Source organism: Hyperolius riggenbachi, chromosome 6 (assembly GCF_040937935.1).
Source record: "Hyperolius riggenbachi isolate aHypRig1 chromosome 6, aHypRig1.pri, whole genome shotgun sequence".
Lineage (NCBI taxonomy): Eukaryota > Metazoa > Chordata > Amphibia > Anura > Hyperoliidae > Hyperolius > Hyperolius riggenbachi.
Genome location: NC_090651.1, coordinates 59070652 through 59089861, shown reverse-complemented (window position 1 = coordinate 59089861; position 19210 = coordinate 59070652). Strand labels below are relative to the sequence as shown.

At 40.9% G+C, this 19210-nt stretch overlaps 1 protein-coding gene and 1 long non-coding RNA gene across 17 annotated transcripts in view; one reads left to right on the top strand and one right to left on the bottom strand.

Moving 5' to 3' along the window:
• NFIA (nuclear factor I A) overlaps positions 1-9460 on the top strand; it is a 678234-nt gene extending 668774 nt beyond the window's left edge. For all 15 annotated transcript variants that reach the window (XM_068239372.1, XM_068239376.1, XM_068239384.1 and 12 more), the window contains one exon: positions 559-9460. In XM_068239372.1, the coding sequence (XP_068095473.1) occupies positions 559-576 (18 nt within the window). In that variant the 3' untranslated portion in view covers positions 577-9460. The remainder of the gene's footprint in view (positions 1-558) is intronic.
• The window catches only part of LOC137520870 (uncharacterized), a 203425-nt gene continuing 186179 nt past the window's right edge, over positions 1965-19210 (bottom strand). For both annotated transcript variants that reach the window (XR_011021955.1, XR_011021956.1), the window contains exon 3: positions 1965-2151. This is a non-coding gene — a long non-coding RNA (uncharacterized lncRNA). The remainder of the gene's footprint in view (positions 2152-19210) is intronic.

Here is a 19210-nt window from a genome sequence, read left to right as displayed (position 1 = left end):
TACACTCTGTGGCAAGACCTTGGCTCTTATGCACATCATATGTGAAGCTGTCTCTGCTGCCCTGCCACAAAGTCGTAAGCTACATACCTCGCGATGCAGGAAGATGGATCCAGCGACGTCCCCGTGAGCACAAGTACTCCCCCGATCCATCTTCCGGCTGGTGGGAATGTCCAACGTCACGCGTCGTTACACATCGGGCACAAATGAGACTCAAGCGATAGTCATTGGGGATATTAAAGATCTAATACCCCGTGATGGTCATTATCGCTGTGCGACATTCGCGTGATTGTGCGCCTGTATCCTGCTGTCAGAAAAATTGCAAGGTGGTGCCTTTACCCCTTCCCAGCCCATTTCTACAATTACTCACGCCCTACTCACACACATACTTTTCACGGTGTGCTGGGGGGGGGGGATGTGGGTGATCTTGAAAGTGCTCTTTCTGCTGGCATCTGGAGGGTCTGTGTTAATAAGGATAGACAACTGACAAGGCATATTAGAAAAAAATAAAATACAGTATTCTAAAATTCTAAATTGATTTTTTTTCTTCTATTGTTGCAGTCTTGGTACCTGGGATAAAGGTCATGATTTTCTACCACCCACCTGACAAGACCACCTACCCCTTCCCATCTCTGCAATCTTGAAGAAATCACCAATAAAAAACCCGGCATCGTCACTTGGCGTCAGAGGAAGGGGAAGCACGCGTCAGTGGCTGAACAGCATCGAAGAAATCTCACGTGGTCGCATGGCATTAGTCAGCCTGATTTCTTTTTATTTTATTTTTTATTTTCCTCACCTTGGGGTCTGAAGAAAAGTTTTTGATTGGAAAAGATGGCTTCACAGCATTTGAAGTGTTTTCCTTGGTAGCGTATTCATTAGGTGGTTCCAGGTAGCCTTAGACTGATGGGTTTTTTACTGACTATAAAAACTCTTTCCTTGTGGAAGCCCTGCGTTTTCTGCAAAGCCACTCCTGTTCATTGTTGCGATTTTTGAGGTGGATTGGCCTCCATAAAAAAAAACTTAAAGCACTCAATACATGTGTAGAATTATGATGAATAGGAACTTCTGCTATTATAATGACCACACTACATTTTTTTCCAGAGACCATGGAATTCAGCTCAGTTGTGGTTCAGGGCCTCTACTTTTCCCCTCAAGATTTGAGTGCTACCACACCGAAACAAAAGGAATTGGGAAAAGATACACTAAGTGTAACATTCAGTAAGAAAAGAAACTGCACCTTTTTATTTTTTAAATTTTTTTTTTGTGGCCCAGTGTGGAGGTGGCAAAAAATGTTATATTACCGGACATGACTGCGACATAACATATCAAAAAATGTCCACCCTTCTTCCTGTTAAGGAGTAGTCACATTCATGACCCACAAGGAAGCTGTTAACATATTATAATCCGAGTTGCAGAGCAATGAAAAAAAAAGGAAACATCCAGGACTTTTATTACTCATGTAAGGAAAAACAATATATGCTGCACTTACAAATAAGCTTTTCTGAGACAAATTTTCAACAATTACACAGAAAGGGGGGAAGATGGTCTGTTTTGACAGAAACTGACAGGAACAAATCGAAACAATCATATTTGGATTGATTAAAGTGCAATTTCATTGGATAGGTAAATATCTTTGTAAGATAGAGATTGTTGAAAATTCTATTTTTGTTTTCCAAGTCCTACCACCCCTGGACTCTAAAATTATCGGGGTTAAAAAAAAAAAAAGAAAAAAAAAACAGCCTTGCAAAAGAAAAGGGGAGCTATTTTTGCTTTTTATGTTTTTTTTTTTATTGTTAAACTTGTATCCCTTAAAAATGAAAAAGAAAATGTAAAAAAATATATTATAAAACATAATGGTGCTTTTACCACAATATGTTAACTACATTAAATGCTAAGTAATCATTTTTCTGTTATTGAAGCACATAACTAAAAATGAAATCATAGTAACTGTTAATTTTATAAGCTAAAGTCACTATTAGTGGGTATGCCAATTGAGTCAAAGGTGACATTTCCCAGTTTAGAATTTAAAGAGATGCCTCAGGATCTTTAAAGATGTCCAGATTTTATCCATATAATTTTTCTTTCATCACTTGTCTCCTCTGGGCTTCAAACTGATTGATTGATCTGGGGGCAGGGATGTATTCACAGCACTTGCTGATAAAAAAACAAAAACAAATTGGAACATAAATGTTATATACTAAAAAAAAAATACAAAATGGCAAAAAAAAGTCAAAAGCAAAAATAAACAGGATACACTTGATTTATTTTCTACGACAGCGGAGCATCCCTTTGCTTCGCATGCAACTTAAAGGCGGTTTCTTATACTATACATATATTATATACTTTCTGCCTGGCATATTTGTCAGTCAGAAGACAAAACCTCTGCATGTTTAGTGTTAGTAACTCATTTTTATATACTTCAAGTAGGATAAAGTAGAGTGCATTAGGACAAGACATTTTAATCCCTATTCCAGGCACTTGCCTTTTTTTTACCCTATCCCATGCTGTCAAAAGAGGGCCCAGCTGCTCATTTGGCAATGAAGGAGTTAAACCATATATATTTGGTCCTAATTAGGACTTTTGCTACTGTCCTATAGAATCAAGTCCACAAAAGTCTTGGGAAAGACACTTTGCTCCTCATTTATTTTTTTCTGATTTATTTTTAATAATTATTTTAAGTTTTTTATTTTGTTTTTTTAACGCTTCTGGATGCATGGGAGGACTTGGAATGTGTTTGCAATACGTCAGAGACCTCTCCAGCAGCCGCTAGGTTAATTTGCACGAAGATGAAATAAATTCCATATCAATGTGCCTTGCCCTGGATAGCGATTATTTGTGGAATTGTTGCACATGTTCCTATATAGATAGCGGGGAGAGAATTCCCCAGTTGCGTTTTTGGAGACACTTTTTTTTTTCTTGTAAATGTGACTTTTACGTCAGGCATTGCAGGCTTCACCATGTAGATATATATTTTAGTTGACTTCCACCAGTAGGAGTAGTGTGCTTAGTCTTGTAGTGTCTGTGCTATTTTGCGTAGGAGATCAGTATTTTTGGGGGGGAGGGATGTTTGCTGCATTGTGACAATTTATTTAGTCTTCCTTTGTATTGTTTTTTTCCCCGATCAATGAAAATATGCAATACCTGCTTATATAATGTAGTCAAAGCTTAGCAAATTTTATTAGATTTTATTATTTTTTTTTTTTTATTTGACCAAAGTCGGTGCTGTACTTGACGCAGTGTGTTAGATGTTTAGTCATTGTCCCTTGTGACTACGAATGCACATGCAGGAGGGGCTCTTAGAGAAGCAGTTAGACTGTGAAGCACTAAGCTGTACCCTGCTTTGAGCAAATTTCTTTTTCTTTTCTGGTGCGCGTGGGTGTGTGTGTGTTACAACTGTTCCTATCACAAACAGGCCTTAAAACAAAAACAAAAAAAAGAACTTCCTTTCCTTGAATATCCCACACCCCATTTTTATTAGCAGACGGCAATCAATCCACATCAATAGAAAGAGGTTATTATGCCCATTTTTATATGCACGTTTTTGAAACTTCCACCTTCTGAAAAACAATTGTTTACCGGTTCTATTTAAGAAAAGAAAAAAAAAAAGAATAAATGTATAAAATGTTTTTGGATTTTTTCATATGTGTCTGGTATATGGTTGAGTAGCTGTAATGTGTGTGTGTTTTAGTGAATTGTGTCCATTTCGTGTATCCAGCATCCTTTGCCTTCCCTATAGCACTTAGCTGGGCATTACCTTATGACATATGTGCACTAAATAGCAGCTTGCAGTGCTTCACAGTGAAGGGAAATAAAGCCTAGACAAACATTTTGTCAAAATCCTTGCTATAAGTCAAGGCGTTACCAGTAAATTGGTTGTATATACAATATAAAATGCACCCTTTTATAAACCATACAAACTAAGCAATAGTTTTGGGCAGTTGTAGTTAGGTTTTTTTTGTTTTGTTTTGTTTTTTTCTTTTTGTTTTTTTCTTTTTTTTTTTCCTTTATTTGTGGTTTGTGAGTGTGTTGTAGCCATGGTTGCAAAGAGAGCAGAACTGCCCACTCAGATGAGTAATTTGTATGTTGTATAGTTTTAATGAGTACACTGATTTATTCTACCCTATTTTATAATGCAGGTCTTTTTGTAATGTTGTTTAAATGAGAACAATTTTCTGTCAACTTAGCCTTGCAGATATTCTAATTGTTATAAATGGCAGTGATTTTAGGATTTTGTTTGGGGGGGGGGGGGGGGGTTAGCTTGCAGAATTTATTTTTTATTTTTTTATTCTTATGGGAACTGGATTTAAGTTAAAACTTTCCCGTTTCCTATTCGTATGTATTTAAATACAACTATCTTTCTCAACCGTATAGCATATTCCTATACTTGAGAAGTATGGGCCACTATATAACCATTTTAAATGGATACTACAGGTATGCTGTATTTTTATTTTATTTTTATTTTTTTGGTTTCTACACATGAAAAAAAAATCTGACCGATACTAAAGTCAAACTTCTAAATAAAATAAAGGACAAAAAATGTTTTAAAGGCTTTAGAACCTTTAGGCCGCAAAGGATGTTAAACAAACTTGTGTCAAGTATTAAAGTTCTGAAAGTTACTTGGGTTCATCGTACCGCTTATTGAAAATACCGCAAGGTCAAAGGTCATGTCTGTTTGGTTTCAAAATATAAAATAACGAACATTGTAATGTTTGACAGATGCGCAGTAATGCTAGGTGTGCGGCATGAAGATAGACACTAAACTGTTGAACAAGATAGCAACAAAAACAGGAAAAAAAATCTAAAAATGTACCATTAAATATAATTAAGCTCTGTTTTATTTAATTAAAATGCCTTGGTAATGTGGCGCTAAATATGAATCTTTTTTTCTTCTAGAGTATATAAGCAGGCTAAAAGTTCTGCATAAACAACCATATAATAAACATGAATAGAATCAAATCCATTAATATAACCAATATTTTCTCTGTATATTCATTTGTAAAATTGAATTGTTGCAATTTGCACACCATTGAGAATTCTTTTTGATTAATGAGTTGTAACTGGCCAGTTAGACACTATTTTCATACTGCATGCAGTACAAACTAGCTAACAACATTTTGGGTGTATACTAAATTTCAGAATTGGCGTCAAAAATATTTATTTTGTGAGGTAGACATAAAGGTAGACCAATGAGATCTTGTGTTGATTATAATGACAAAAACACATTACAGTAAGAAAGTAATAAAGAAATAAAACTACAATTAAAATCTAGATGACATGATGTAGCATTTCTGTGTCTCTCAATAGGGAAATGAGAAAAATAAAAATATGCCTTGTGTTGTGGCACAAGATATATATTACAATAGCAATGCGGCAGAATATGCAATGTACTGTGGTTGACAGGAAATACAATATATGTCTGCTGTATTCTAAAAATGAGTTCAGTTTAAGGTGCACCTTGAATTAAAAGCTGTGATAGCTATGACACTACAGAATGGGTGGGCAGTATAAGCTTTACCTATGGCGCTGTCGTTACGGGAATGCAAGTGAGGTTTAGGGTTATTCCTATGCTCTTAAATGCACTTTACAGAAGAAGATAAAAATGAACTGTGCATTGGAGACTATTTTTAAAGGAAGGATTAATTACAGTGCTTAAGCTACCTTTAAATTGACCTTTGCTCCTAAAAAAAGGTTTTTGAGATTTGGGTTTTGGGGATTTTGTCTTTTTTTCTTTTTTTTAGTAATTATGTTTAGCACTGGAACTGTGCTTGTATGCATTTGGCAGTGCACATCCTAACCTACCCTTGTTGCTTTTCCATTTTGTCTATTGTCAAAAACTAGGAACACTGCTGCATATACCATAAAGTGACACTATTTCGTCAGCCTATAAAGGAGACAGCCATTGGTCTGGATCTGTATTTCAGAATTACTTTGGAGGCACATGCCTGTGATTTTGTGAAGCAATTGGAACTAGAATTGTGGTGATACACTGCTTGTGCACCTCAGGCCCGTCTTCATAATGTTAAGAAATGACTCCAAAGACTTATGTCAAGGGTCATAAGAGGTCTCTGGTAATAGTAATATTATGTTCGGGTTCCCAAGAAGCCTTCACAAGCACAGGGTGAGCAAAAGCTCGCATAAACCCCTTTATGGGGCTAGAGGTGGCATCCTAGCCTACAACGCGGGATTGGCAGGACATTACCTTGCTTCTAATAATGCTTAGCAAGTTCACTCAGAGCTAAGAGCTTACCGTAGCATGAGACATACAGAATATGGAGTGTGTAGTGGTCCCGTCTTCAGAATAGCTGCCTCCATTGTATAGGAGTCATATACACACTGTAAGTAGCCATGGAAAGTTATCATTGTCCAGCGCCCCCACCAGTAGTATGCAGATCCCAAGGCAGGCTTTATTATCATCTAATTTTTCTGTACATTTTCAGCTTTTTATGACAGTGTTACATGCATTGATATTTCTTAAAGCTGTATACATAACCAGAAGAAGATGCTTCAACTAAAAGTTATTTTTCTTTTCTTGTGGTGATAATTTTTATGATCAATACTGTGTTTTGCATTGTGTGTCTGGTGAAGAGGTCTTTTAATCTATGTTATGGAGGAGAATTTACTTTATTCTCCGGAAGTGAAGTTAGCAAAAATAACTAAAGAAAAAATTATAACTATCAGGAAGTTTAGAGGAAACTGAATACTTGTCTATATTGTCATCTCTTAATGGCCTTAAAACCCAGTAAGGTGTACTTTTTTTTTAAAAAGAAAAAGAAACGACGCAAAACCTGATTAGTTGCTGTGGACAAACCATTGTGGTCAAATGAATCGTCTACATATTCATGACCTCAACAAACCAGTGTATATATATATATATATATATATATATATATATATATATATATATATATATATATATATATATATATATATATATATATATATATATATATAAAACTTCTGTGGTCAAGCCAATTTTTTTTTATTCCCAGTGTTTTGCGATCACATAAAGGCTGTTCTATACCACCTGAAGGCATGACATCACTACTGTAGGAGTGAATTTTTTGCACTTATTCAGTACACAACACTAGGACAGCACGATTAACAGACTTAAACAAACCTGACTAGTCAATCCATTGACGCCTCTTGGATGGATGCAAAAGCATAGCAGTTTTTATCTGCATGACAAACTATGCACTAACCTTTCCCAGGCCAGATATGATCAACTTTTGGGTAACCTTTTTACTTTTATTTTCGTTCCATCAGTCCTTGCCTCTCTGTTGATCTTAAGAAAATGCCAGCTTTAGGACAGGATAAAATATATGAAAAACCAGCAAAATAACTGACTTACAAGATGTAGTGCCTGTTAAATGTGTATTATATGCTCTTCTAAAATAAGAAATTTATACACCGTGAGCCTTTTGCTATCAGTCAGAGCCTTCTGATGTTAACCATACAACAGTTATGCATGCAATCCCATCCTGCTTAGACATTTCATCCAGTACTATTTACTTTAGCTTCCCCCCTCCCCCTCAACTTCACTTTTGCCCAGAAAATTTTATTGTCAAGAAAAATGCAAACCTTTTTTTTCCTGGGTTTTTACAGTATTTTGGAGACCTACCGTACATTGATTTAAATTCAGTATTACTTTTTGCATTGTTGTCTTTGTCACCCATACATTTGGGGGAACTTGAATTTATCTTTGAGCCATTGCTAATTCATTCTATAAACTAAAAAAAAAGTACTTTTGCAAAGTATGGACAACCAGATTGACTTGGATTGAAATTGAGGTGTTCCCCATCTTCACACCAGAATTTCTCATTTTAAAAACAAAAGGAAAAAAAATCATACACATTCTCTGCATTTACCGTACATGTAATGTTTTTGTTGTGTGTTTGAAATAATTGATTATACTCTGTACAACCTTGGGCCTGATTCATGAAATAACAATGCATATACTAAAGTGATTGTATGCTGTCTGTGGCACCTACATAGGCATATTTTATGGTTTCCCTTATGCCCAAACATGGGCAATACTAAACGTTGTTGCTCAGTGGTTGTTCAGGTGTAATTGGCAATGCAATACAAGTGGCCAAGCACTTAGATACAGTGGTTCAATAAAAGGTGATCTTGCAACTCATCCTATGACATTAACGTGTTAAAAAAAAAGGAACATCGTGAAAAGACTCACTCACTCACAACAAACCCTGGGTATGCAATTCTTAAGTCACTTAATTTGATGCTTTACATTCAGTTTATTCATTCTTCTTGTTAGAGTGAACACCCTTACTTATCTTTTCAGGACTACCCAATATGGCTTTAGAAAAAGGGGCAATACTGGTTTTATTTGGGGGATGGAAATCAGCTAGAGTGTTTTACAAGGGGACAAAAAAGGGCACACAATACACTTTTTAACTTGATCATTTTGATTTGTCCTTTGAGGTTTTTTTTTTTTGTTTACATTTTAGCGATAACAACTTAAGTATGTCAACTTTTACATATATTAAAAATGTAAATTCAGTTTGGTTAGGGTTTTGTTTTCATAATTCCCATGTCGCATTCAGAGTTAAAAAAAATAAATAAATAAAAGAAACCGTAAAAACCGGCATCATTTATTAAGGGCATTTATTAACCATATAGCCACTGCTAAAGTCTAATAAAGTCCTAAGAAATTAACTTCATGACAGATTACAGGCATAACACAAATCATTTATAGCATCTTGATAAAGACAAAAATTCCCAAATTCTCTCAACTGTGTATACTGCTTTAGATAAAGCATTTGTCCCCTTAAGTAGTCTCACATTCTTACATTGAAGCCACAAGTCAAGAGGGAGGAGAGCAGGTGAAAATTTCAGGGGGGGGGGGGGGGGTAGGTCTTTTGAATTTGTAGATTATAGTAGGAATTGGGTCATTGTTTGCTTTATTACGTGGGATCTATTTGGCAGTCGTGGGAATCTCCAAGCCCCATTTATTTTGTTTTATTTGTTTTTTTTTATTTCTCACAATCCTTTGCTCTTCACTGAATAAAGCACTGCAGACAGGCTGGCTCTTGACCATGTTAAACCCTTATCTTTGTGTTTAATTAATCGCCCCATAATAGGTGTTTTTATGATCTTCAGTTCGACCCCGTGTGCCTGTGTTACTAGTCACTGTTTTATGAATCAGGCTCCCTGTGCCTCCTCTACCATGTATTGACTCATGCTTGTTATCAATTTATTTTTTACTGTGTTCTGTGAAAAAAATAAAAGAAAAAAAAATGTAATTGGTTGCGAATCACTGTGGGCATCCATTCTTATCCAACTAAATCTCTGCAGGTTTGTTTTTTTTCAAGCTGGTGTGTGGATTAGTTAACTCTTGTACAAAGCCGTTATTGCAACCAACTCTCACATTACAATACAATTACTGGAAGCAAATACTGCATTTCCTATGCAACAAAAAAGAAAATAAAAAAATTGCTAATGCTAACTATGTTGTGGTGGTCTTTATTTTGCATATTTGCTTTGAGGACAGCTCAAAAGATGAAGCATCAATCAATGGCCTTGATTCACTAAACTGTGATAACTCAAATATCACACCTTATCAAAGATATCACACCTTATCAAAGTTAAAACACCTTATCAGAGTAGCATAGCGGGCGTTACGAACCCGCAGGGGCTCAAGGCAGGACGAGTGCCATTGGCAATTAGCAGGCATACGTTTGTAACGCTCGCTATGCTACTCTGATAAGGCGTGTTAACTTTGATAAGGTGTGATATCTTTGATAAGGTGTGATATTTGAGTTATCACGGTTTAGTGAATCAGGCCCATTATGTGAACAGGACATTTTTGCTTGAAAATGAGCATGTTACTTTTTTATATATTCCTTCTCTAAAGATTTTTGAATAATAAACCAAAAACCAGCACCTCACAGTAGTGTGAAAGGGGAGAAAAAAAAAAAACAATGAACACATTTACTACATTAAAGAGGAACTCCAGCCTAAACAAACATACTGTCATTAAATTACATTAGTTATGTTAATTAAAATAGATAGGTAATATAATCTCTTACCCACACTGTTTTAAAAGAACAGGCAAATGTTTGATTTCATGATGGCAGCCATCTTTTTGGTTGAAAGGAGGTGACGGAGCATGAGACACACTTCCAACTGTCCTGTGTCCTGATTACCTCTCTCAGTTGCTAGGCAACGTGAATAACAACATAGGAAATCCCATCATGCTCTGCACAGCATCAGGGGAAAAAAGCCCGGGCTTTTTTTCTTTGATGGGTGGAGCTTAGCTAAAAATGCAGCTAAAAATGATGCTTTGGTAAGAAAAACAAAGTTCTTATGCTGTGAAACTGTTAAAGAAACACCAAGCCTTTTCAGTTCTGCTGAGTAGATTTTTAGTCCGGAGGTTCACTTTAAAGCCTCGTACACACGCCTGACTAATGGCGGACAATTTGGGTAACGGTATCACATGCAGCTTATTTCCTGATTTGCATAATATACATGAACTACTTATGGACCGCAATGATTGAAATCTACGCCCTGTTTGGTGGCTACCTGGCTGGCAGGGCGCAGATTTCAATCAACCGACGCCGCGTGATCTCGACACGGTTTCCCCGCCGCATCTCACTCGCTCTGCCGTCTCTATAACAGCAGAGCCCTGTGAGCAGGTCAGGAGCCAATTTCATTGGCTCCTGACCCTGTCTATCAATGTAACCCGCTCCCATTGGCTTACATTGATAGGCAGGTTTCTCCGCCGCATCTCACTCGCTCTGCCGTCTCTATAACGGCAGAGCCCTGTGAGCAGGTCAGGAGCCAATTTCATTGGCTCCTGACCCTGTCTATCAATGTAACCCGCTCCCATTGGCTTACATTGATAGGCAGGGTCAGGAGACTATGAAAGCGGCTCCTGACTGGCTCACAAGAACTCTGCCATCATGTGTAGCCCAGGTTCCCAATGTGCAGCGGTGACGGCGATTGCGGCGGGTATGTGCGGCAATTCGTCGTTATGTTGGGATTCCGCCGTTTCTGGTACCAGCGGTCTCTGGTTCTTAAGGGGGCAGAGACCGCTGGTACTTAAGTGGTTAAAGGCCCACTATCTCATCACTCATACCTCCTACACACTCCAAATTTTGAGGGTAGGGAGGGACTCTATACAAAACTATATATGTACCCTGTCTCAGGAACCAGCAGGACTAGAGGTCTACAATATGGCACAGAGGTAGTGTGGAGGGGTCCCCTCAATGTGTAGGAGGTATAACTGCTGAGATATTTGAACTTGAATATCGGTAGCATCATACTGTAGAATATGTGAGACACAGGATCAGACACCAGTTGCGTGCGGTCTGGTATTAGTCATGGAGAGAATCTGAAGACATAACAACTAAAGTTGTTTAGGTGATACATTTAATAACTAAAATCACTCAGTAAAATGTGCACAAATCACAAACTCTTAGGCGGTACACACACTGTGAGAGCTTTTCAGACCCTCAGCGCTTTCTGAGCATTTTTTTTTTTTAAAACACTCCCATTGACTTACATTAACATCGCTGTAAAATTGCCAGGATCACGATTTAAAAAAAAAATTGCTGCAATTTTACTGCGATTTTACCCTGATTTAAATGTAAGTCAATGGGAGCTTTTAAAAAAAAAAACGCTCAAAGTGCTGAGGGTCAGAAGAGCGCTCAGAAAGCGCTCATAGGACTTGATTCACTAAGACAAATAGCATGCCGACTCCGACTTCTCAGGTTAGTATTCCTCCAACTCTTCTAATTTGCATATTACAATTTTGTTGATTGAAAGTATGTAACATGAAATGCATCTCCTAACTGCCAACGCTTAGGAATTTTAAAATACAACTGAAGTGAGAGGGATATGGAGGCTGCCATATTGATTCCCTTTTAAACAATACCGGTTACGTGGCTAGCCGGCTGATCTAATACTTTTAGTGGTAGACTACGGCCCGGTTCACATTAGCGGTCGCCGTCCGGAATCGCCGTGCCGGAGCCGGACCGCATGCAGAACGGACGCACGGCATAGCAATGAAAGCCTGCGTCCGTTCACATGCGTCCGTTTCGTCCGGACTCCGGCATAAGACCCAACATGCGCTATTTTTTGGTCCGGCTCCTCCGGCAGCCGTATCCGGAGCGGAGCCGGACTGCACCATCCGGCCAATACAAACCAATGAGAACCGGAGAGCGCACAACACACTGGCTAAAAATCCGGATGTTCTACCCCACTTCCTATGCGTATTGAAGCGGCGATTTTGGATGGGGACACATGGGCAAGCATTTTGGAGTGGAGCAGCAGTGATTTTAAACGTGCTGGAGATGTTGGCAGTATGTCGGAGGTGGAGGTGAGTGCTAAACAGCGGAGGGCCTGATTCCACAGGTCCACCTTGTGCTGACCTCCCAGACCCCAACATTTTTATTCCTTTTCTACTATCTTTTGCCAAACTGATCCGGATCGCATCCTGATGAACACCTGATGCAAACTGACCGGATCCGGATCAGAACCGTACGGTTCCGATCCGGATCTGGTCAGGTCATCCGCAGGGGCGTAGCAATAGGGGGTGCAGAGGTAGCGACCGCACCGGGGCCCTTGGTCCAGAGGGGCCCCGAAGGGTCCACCCTCTATCACAGTATTAGCTCTCTATTGGTCCTGTGCTGGTAATAATCACTTCTATATATGCTTTGAATAGTAGCAATCCTTAACACACTGTTCCCAATACCCTTCTTGCACCTCTGACACTGTGGTTGTCCTTGGCAAGTTTTGGTGTGCTGTATCAATTGCTATGTATAAAGTTCTTGGGGGGGCCCCATGTAAAACCTGCACCAGGGCCCACAGCTCGTTGGCTACGCCACTGGTCATCCGGTCCGTTTGGCAGAGAACCGCAAGTGTGAACGGGGCCTAAAACTAGTCCTTGGTAAGAGTACTTCTAGAATACAGGAACATCTATCAGGCCCTAGGCAATGTGACTGTGGGTGCATGTAAGAATGATGTGCAGGTACTCTGCAGGGGAATGAGAGGATTCTTCCTCTATTACACATTCTTCATGTACAATCTGAACCAGGTTTATGGGTGATAGACAACACCTCTGTGTTCAATGTGCACAGCATTCTCAGTGGATTCCCTGCAGCTCTGTGGGGAGTGCATATGTAGAGTATAGTACTACTGTGTAACAAAGTAAACTTGAGACAGATGAAATTAAAGTTTTATACATACCTGGGGCTTCCTCTAGCCGCCTTCAGGCTAATCAGTCCCTCACTGTCCTCCTCCGCCACCTGGATCTTCTGCTATGAGTAGGTACATGAGCCAGTCTGGTGTAGTGCGCATGCACACACTCCGCTGCTGGGAGCGTACTACACCTGTGCAGCACAATTGCGCAAGTGCAGAATGTTCCAGGCTGTGGGAGTGGCACGCGGCCGGACTGCGCTGACTGGCTGAATTACCGGGACTCATAGCAGAAGATCCAGGTGGCGGAGGAGGACAGCGACTGGATTAGCCTGAAGGTGGCTGGAGGGAGCCCCAGGTATGTATAAAACTTTTCTTTTCATCCATCTCAGGTACCCTTTAATTCGTAGTCACCAAACTAAATTTTAACAAAGGGAGTGCATACATTTGCATAAACCAGCATCAACACAGAATTATTTCCATCTCATTGACCATCTCTATTAGTGACACAGCTACACATTAGGCTTTATTCTTACAGCATAGATGTTATTTAGTGTGTGTAGAGCGCCCCTGATTAGTCACGCCCCTTGAGTAACGAAACGCGTAGGGCGGAGACTTGGACACGCACGCTGAACACTTCAACGGAGAGGACGGAAGCCAGCGGTATTGCGGGGAAGCCTGGATGGCGTACACGCTGACTAGCTGGATAGGTGAGATGTGCTTTTAAATTTTTTTTACTTGGTACGCATTTATAATCTTTGGGGCTTGAGCCATATTAAAAGAAGGTTTTACACTATGAGAGGCGGATGTCTTATGCTTGTTTACAGCTTACTGTTGCAGCAACTCTGATGCGCCTGTTTTAAAGCAGAACTCTGGTGAGCAGGGAACTGAGGGGGGGGAGTGTGATCCCCGTCCTGCATGTGGTGACAGGTTGACCCTCTGCACAGTGTGTGTGATATACACAGGGTGTACTACTGTAATGGGGTTTACCCGCTATGTGCCTGTCATTTCCAGTTTAGGTCTGCTAACATAGGAGAGAATACCAGGAGCGCTGCTGTGATTATTTCAACTGACTTGACGAGAACACTTAGTTCCTGGTCTTTGGCAGTTAGCTGCAAACTGGAAGAGCTCTGAGAAAGGGTGGTGAGCGCTGTATCAACTTGGATCTTAACTATACATATATATATATATATATATATATATATATATATATATATATATATATATATATATATATATATATATATGATTCCTGTGTACACATCATATATACTATACAGTCACCATCATATATGTATATCTGGCTTTAAAAATACGGGGACTGCTTTTTTGAAGCAGCATAAGTAACTATGTTTTGATTTATTTATTATATTTTTGTGGACTAAGCAGAGCTATTAGGCCCCGTTCACACTTGCGGTTTTGCGAAAACCGCACCGGATGTCCGGACCGCACCGGAGCCGGATCGGACCTGAACCGTACGGTTCCTGTCCGGATCCGGTCCGGTTGCATACGGTTTCCGTGCGGTATGAACACGGTTGCGGTCCGGATCCGGATTCTTAAAGAGATAACAACCTGTATAAATACCTGGGGTTCTGGGAGGTCAGCAGAAGCTCTGGGGTCATTGTTGGAGACAGCTGGACGTGTGGAGACCATCCTTGGATACAGAGACAGCAGTTGGGACCATGGATCCAGTCATTTTTTACGCTTATTACCTGGGAATTCTCTCCTTCCTGTTGTTTACCTACTACTATGTGGGGAGAAGGCGTGCTCCTCGCAGGAGATGGTGGGTGCACCCTCTACTAGCCAGGAGGCAGAGGAAGGGAGAGTTCCAGGCCCTCTACCGGGACCTCAGACGACACCCACAGAAGTTCTACAGCTACACTCGGATGTCTATTCCCCTGTAAGTATATAGGCCTAAATACACCAACCCCCACCATTCCTAAACACCCCACCCTCACCCCCACAACACCTCATCCCTGTATACCTAGCTAAACACACCACCCTGACCCCCACACCCCTGTATACCTAGCTATACACTACACCCCCACCCTCCACAACACTCCCAAACCTCTGTAAACACACCTCCCCCATCCTCCACCCAACACCTTGTCCCACAACATACTTTACAGCTTCTTCCTTTACATCTCCTGACAGGTTTGATACCCTTTTGGAGATGGTGAAGGATGACCTTAGGAAGAAGGATACCACGTTCAGGAGAGCAGTCACACCACAAGAACAACTACTCATCACACTGAGGTATGTAAAAACAAATTTTTTTATTGCAAAAACAACCACTTTCCAACATGGAAACATTCTTCCAACATGGAAGACAAAAAAATAACATATCTATGGTATAGCCCGGTCAGTTTTAACCACTTAATGTTTACAGTACAGTATATCTACTCCCCTAAAAAACTTCATCTAAGCCTCAGGGGAGTAGATATTCGTAACTTTGCTACAATCGCCGCTGTGCGTGCTCTCACGTGCTCACGCACTAGTTCTTACTGCTACATGTTAGCCCGGAGATCAATGAATGGGAATGCAGTTCCCATTCATTTTTCTAGTTCCCCGTGTCCATGATCGCACATCAATTAGATGCCTGCGGTCATTTGTAAACACTGTAACTTACACTTACACGCATTAGTTCCTGTTTGTGTACTAAAAGCATGCGCAGGAAGCTAATAACTGAGGACATCATGTGGCCAAAAAGTAAAATTAAACCTACAATCATTTACTTTAATAAAGAGACCTGCACATAATTTAAAATTAACCCCTTACCTCCCACTCTCTCCTTTAAATGCCCAAATAAAACTTTTGCATTTAGAAAAAAATATAAAATAAAGTAAAAAAAAAAAAACGACATAAATACTTACCTTAGGGACTGAACTTTTTTTTACATGTATGTCAGGAGGGTATATTATTATGTTTTTAAATTATGGGCTTGTAAATAGTGACAGACACAAAAATGAAAACCTGCACCTTTATTTCCAAATAAAATATTGGCGCCATACATTGTGATAGCAAGATAATTTAAATGGTGTAATAACCAGGACAAATGGGCAAATAAAATACGTGGGTTTTAATTATGGAAGCATGTATTATTTTAAAACTGTAATGGCTGAAAACTGAGAAATAATGATTTTTTTTAATTTTTTTTCTTAATATTCCCATTAAAATGCATTAGAAAAAAATAATTCTTAGCAAAAGATACCACCCAAAGAAAGCCTAATTAGTGGCAGAAAAAACAAGATACAGATCATTTTGTTGTGATAAGTAGTGGTAATGTTATTGGCAAATGATTGGGAGGAGCGCTGAAATGTGAAAATTGCTCTGGTCCATAAGGTAAAAATACACTCAGGGCTTAAGTGGTTAAGGAACACCAACCACCAACTTTGTGCTGGAAGAGTTGCAGGGCATAGCTGCCCAAGTGTCTTTCGGGGACACCAGTCCCTAATATTAAAGTGCTTCAAAAACCTAACCACTGGCACAGGACCCTCTGAGCCATGGATGAAGGACACAGGGCAGTGAAAAGGCTAGGCCTCTCACCGACCAGTCAAGGTGTCCTTCATCCATGGCTCCTAGGGTCTTGTGCAAGTGATTAGGAACAAGAACAAAGTGAGGAGCAAGAGGAACCGATGGCAGAGGTGCATGACTACAGGTGCAGTGCAACAGGCACAAGGTTGTGACCCAGGTAGTGTCTTTCGGGGACACCAGGCCCTAATAAATTGAAGTGCTTTAAAAACCTAACCACTGGCACATGACCCTCTGAGCCATGGATGAAGGACACAGGGCAGTGAAAAGGCTAGGCCTCTCACCGACCAGTCAAGGTGTCCTTCATCCATGGCTCCTAGGGTCTTGTGCAAGTGGTTAGGAACAAGAACAAAGTGAGGAGCAAGAGGAACCGATGGCAGAGGTGCATGACTACAGGTGCAGTGCAACAGGCACAAGGTTGTGACCCAGGTAGTGTCTTTCGGGGACACCAGGCCCTAATAAATTGAAGTGCTTTAAAAACCTAACCACTGGCACATGACCCTCTGAGCCATGGATGAAGGACACAGGGCAGTGAAAAGGCTAGGCCTCTCACCGACCAGTCAAGGTGTCCTTCATCCATGGCTCCAAGGGTCTTGTGCAAGTGGTTAGGAACAAGAACAAAGTGAGGAGCAAGAGGAACCGATGGCAGAGGTGCATGACTACAGGTGCAGTGCAACAGGCACAAGGTTGTGACCCAGGTAGTGTCTTTCGGGGACACCAGGCCCTAATAAATTGAAGTGCTTTAAAAACCTAACCACTGGCACATGACCCTCTGAGCCATGGATGAAGGACACAGGGCAGTGAAAAGGCTAGGCCTCTCACCGACCAGTCAAGGTGTCCTTCATCCATGGCTCCAAGGGTCTTGTGCAAGTGGTTAGGAACAAGAACAAAGTGAGGAGCAAGAGGAACCGATGGCAGAGGTGCATGACTACAGGTGCAGTGCAACAGGCACAAGGTTGTGACCCAGGTAGTGTCTTTCGGGGACACCAGGCCCTAATAAATTGAAGTGCTTTAAAAACCTAACCACTGGCACATGACCCTCTGAGCCATGGATGAAGGACACAGGGCAGTGAAAAGGCTAGGCCTCTCACCGACCAGTCAAGGTGTCCTTCATCCATGGCTCCAAGGGTCTTGTGCAAGTGGTTAGGAACAAGAACAAAGTGAGGAGCAAGAGGAACCGATGGCAGAGGTGCATGACTACAGGTGCAGTGCAACAGGCACAAGGTTGTGACCCAGGTAGTATCTTTCGGGGACACCAGGCCCTAAATTATTAGTGCTTCTAAAACCTAACGACTGGCACAGGACCCTCTGAGCCATGGATGAAGGACACAGGTCAGTGAAAAGGCTAGGCCTCTCACCGACCAGTAAAGGTGTCCTTCACCCATGGCTCCAAGGGTCTTGTGCAAGTGATTAGGATCAACAAAGTAAGGAACAAGAGGAATCAAAGGCACAGGTGCAGGACTACAGGTGCAGTGCAACAGGCACAAGGTTGTGACCCAGGTAGTGTCTTTTGGGGACACCAGGCCCTAAATTATTAGTGCTTCTAAAACCTAACGACTGGCACAGGACCCTCTGAGCCATGGATGAAGGACACAGGTCAGTGAAAAGGCTAGGCCTCTCACCGACCAGTAAAGGTGTCCTTCACCCATGGCTCCAAGGGTCTTGTGCAAGTGATTAGGATCAACAAAGTAAGGAACAAGAGGAATCAAAGGCACAGGTGCAGGACTACAGGTGCAGTGCAACAGGCACAAGGTTGTGAACCAGGTAGTGTCTTTTGGGGACACCAGGCCCTAAATTATTAGTGCTTCTAAAACCTAACGACTGGCACAGGACCCTCTGAGCCATGGATGAAGGACACAGGTCAGTGAAAAGGCTAGGCCTCTCACCGACCAGTGAAGGTGTCCTTCACCCATGGCTCCAAGGGTCTTGTGCAAGTGATTAGGATCAACAAAGTAAGGAACAAGAGGAATCAAAGGCACAGGTGCAGGACTACAGGTGCAGTGCAACAGGCACAAGGTTGTGACCCAGGTAGTGTCTTTTGGGGACACCAGGCCCTAAAGTTCAAGTCCAGCAAAACCAAAAGTTAAAAAGCCCTGTGATGGTATCCTTCCTCCGAGGATCGGAGGTATTCAGAGGAGCATGTCCAGGAACAATTTGACTTTTTTTTTCAAATTGTATCGGCAAAACTACTAGAAAAGGTGGGAGTTGCTGCCTGGAAATCTGGACTCTCTTGGGTGCTGGTCGTGGATGAGCTGGACCCTGACAGAGGTGGCCCATATTGACTGCCTCTGTAGCCGGTGTACATCTGTGATGATTGCCAGGTGGGCACCGCTGTTGGTTGTGGGGGTCTAAAAATTGGTGGTTGCAATAATGGCGTGTCCATGTGCTGTTTAATCACCTCCAGCAAATTGGAATGGCACGCCATCAGGTTTTGTGAAGGCACCTTTTCAAGATATGGTATTAGAGACATCACAGTGTGAAAACACGGGTGTGCCTGCAATTTCAGTAGTTCCTTGCTTTGTTGATG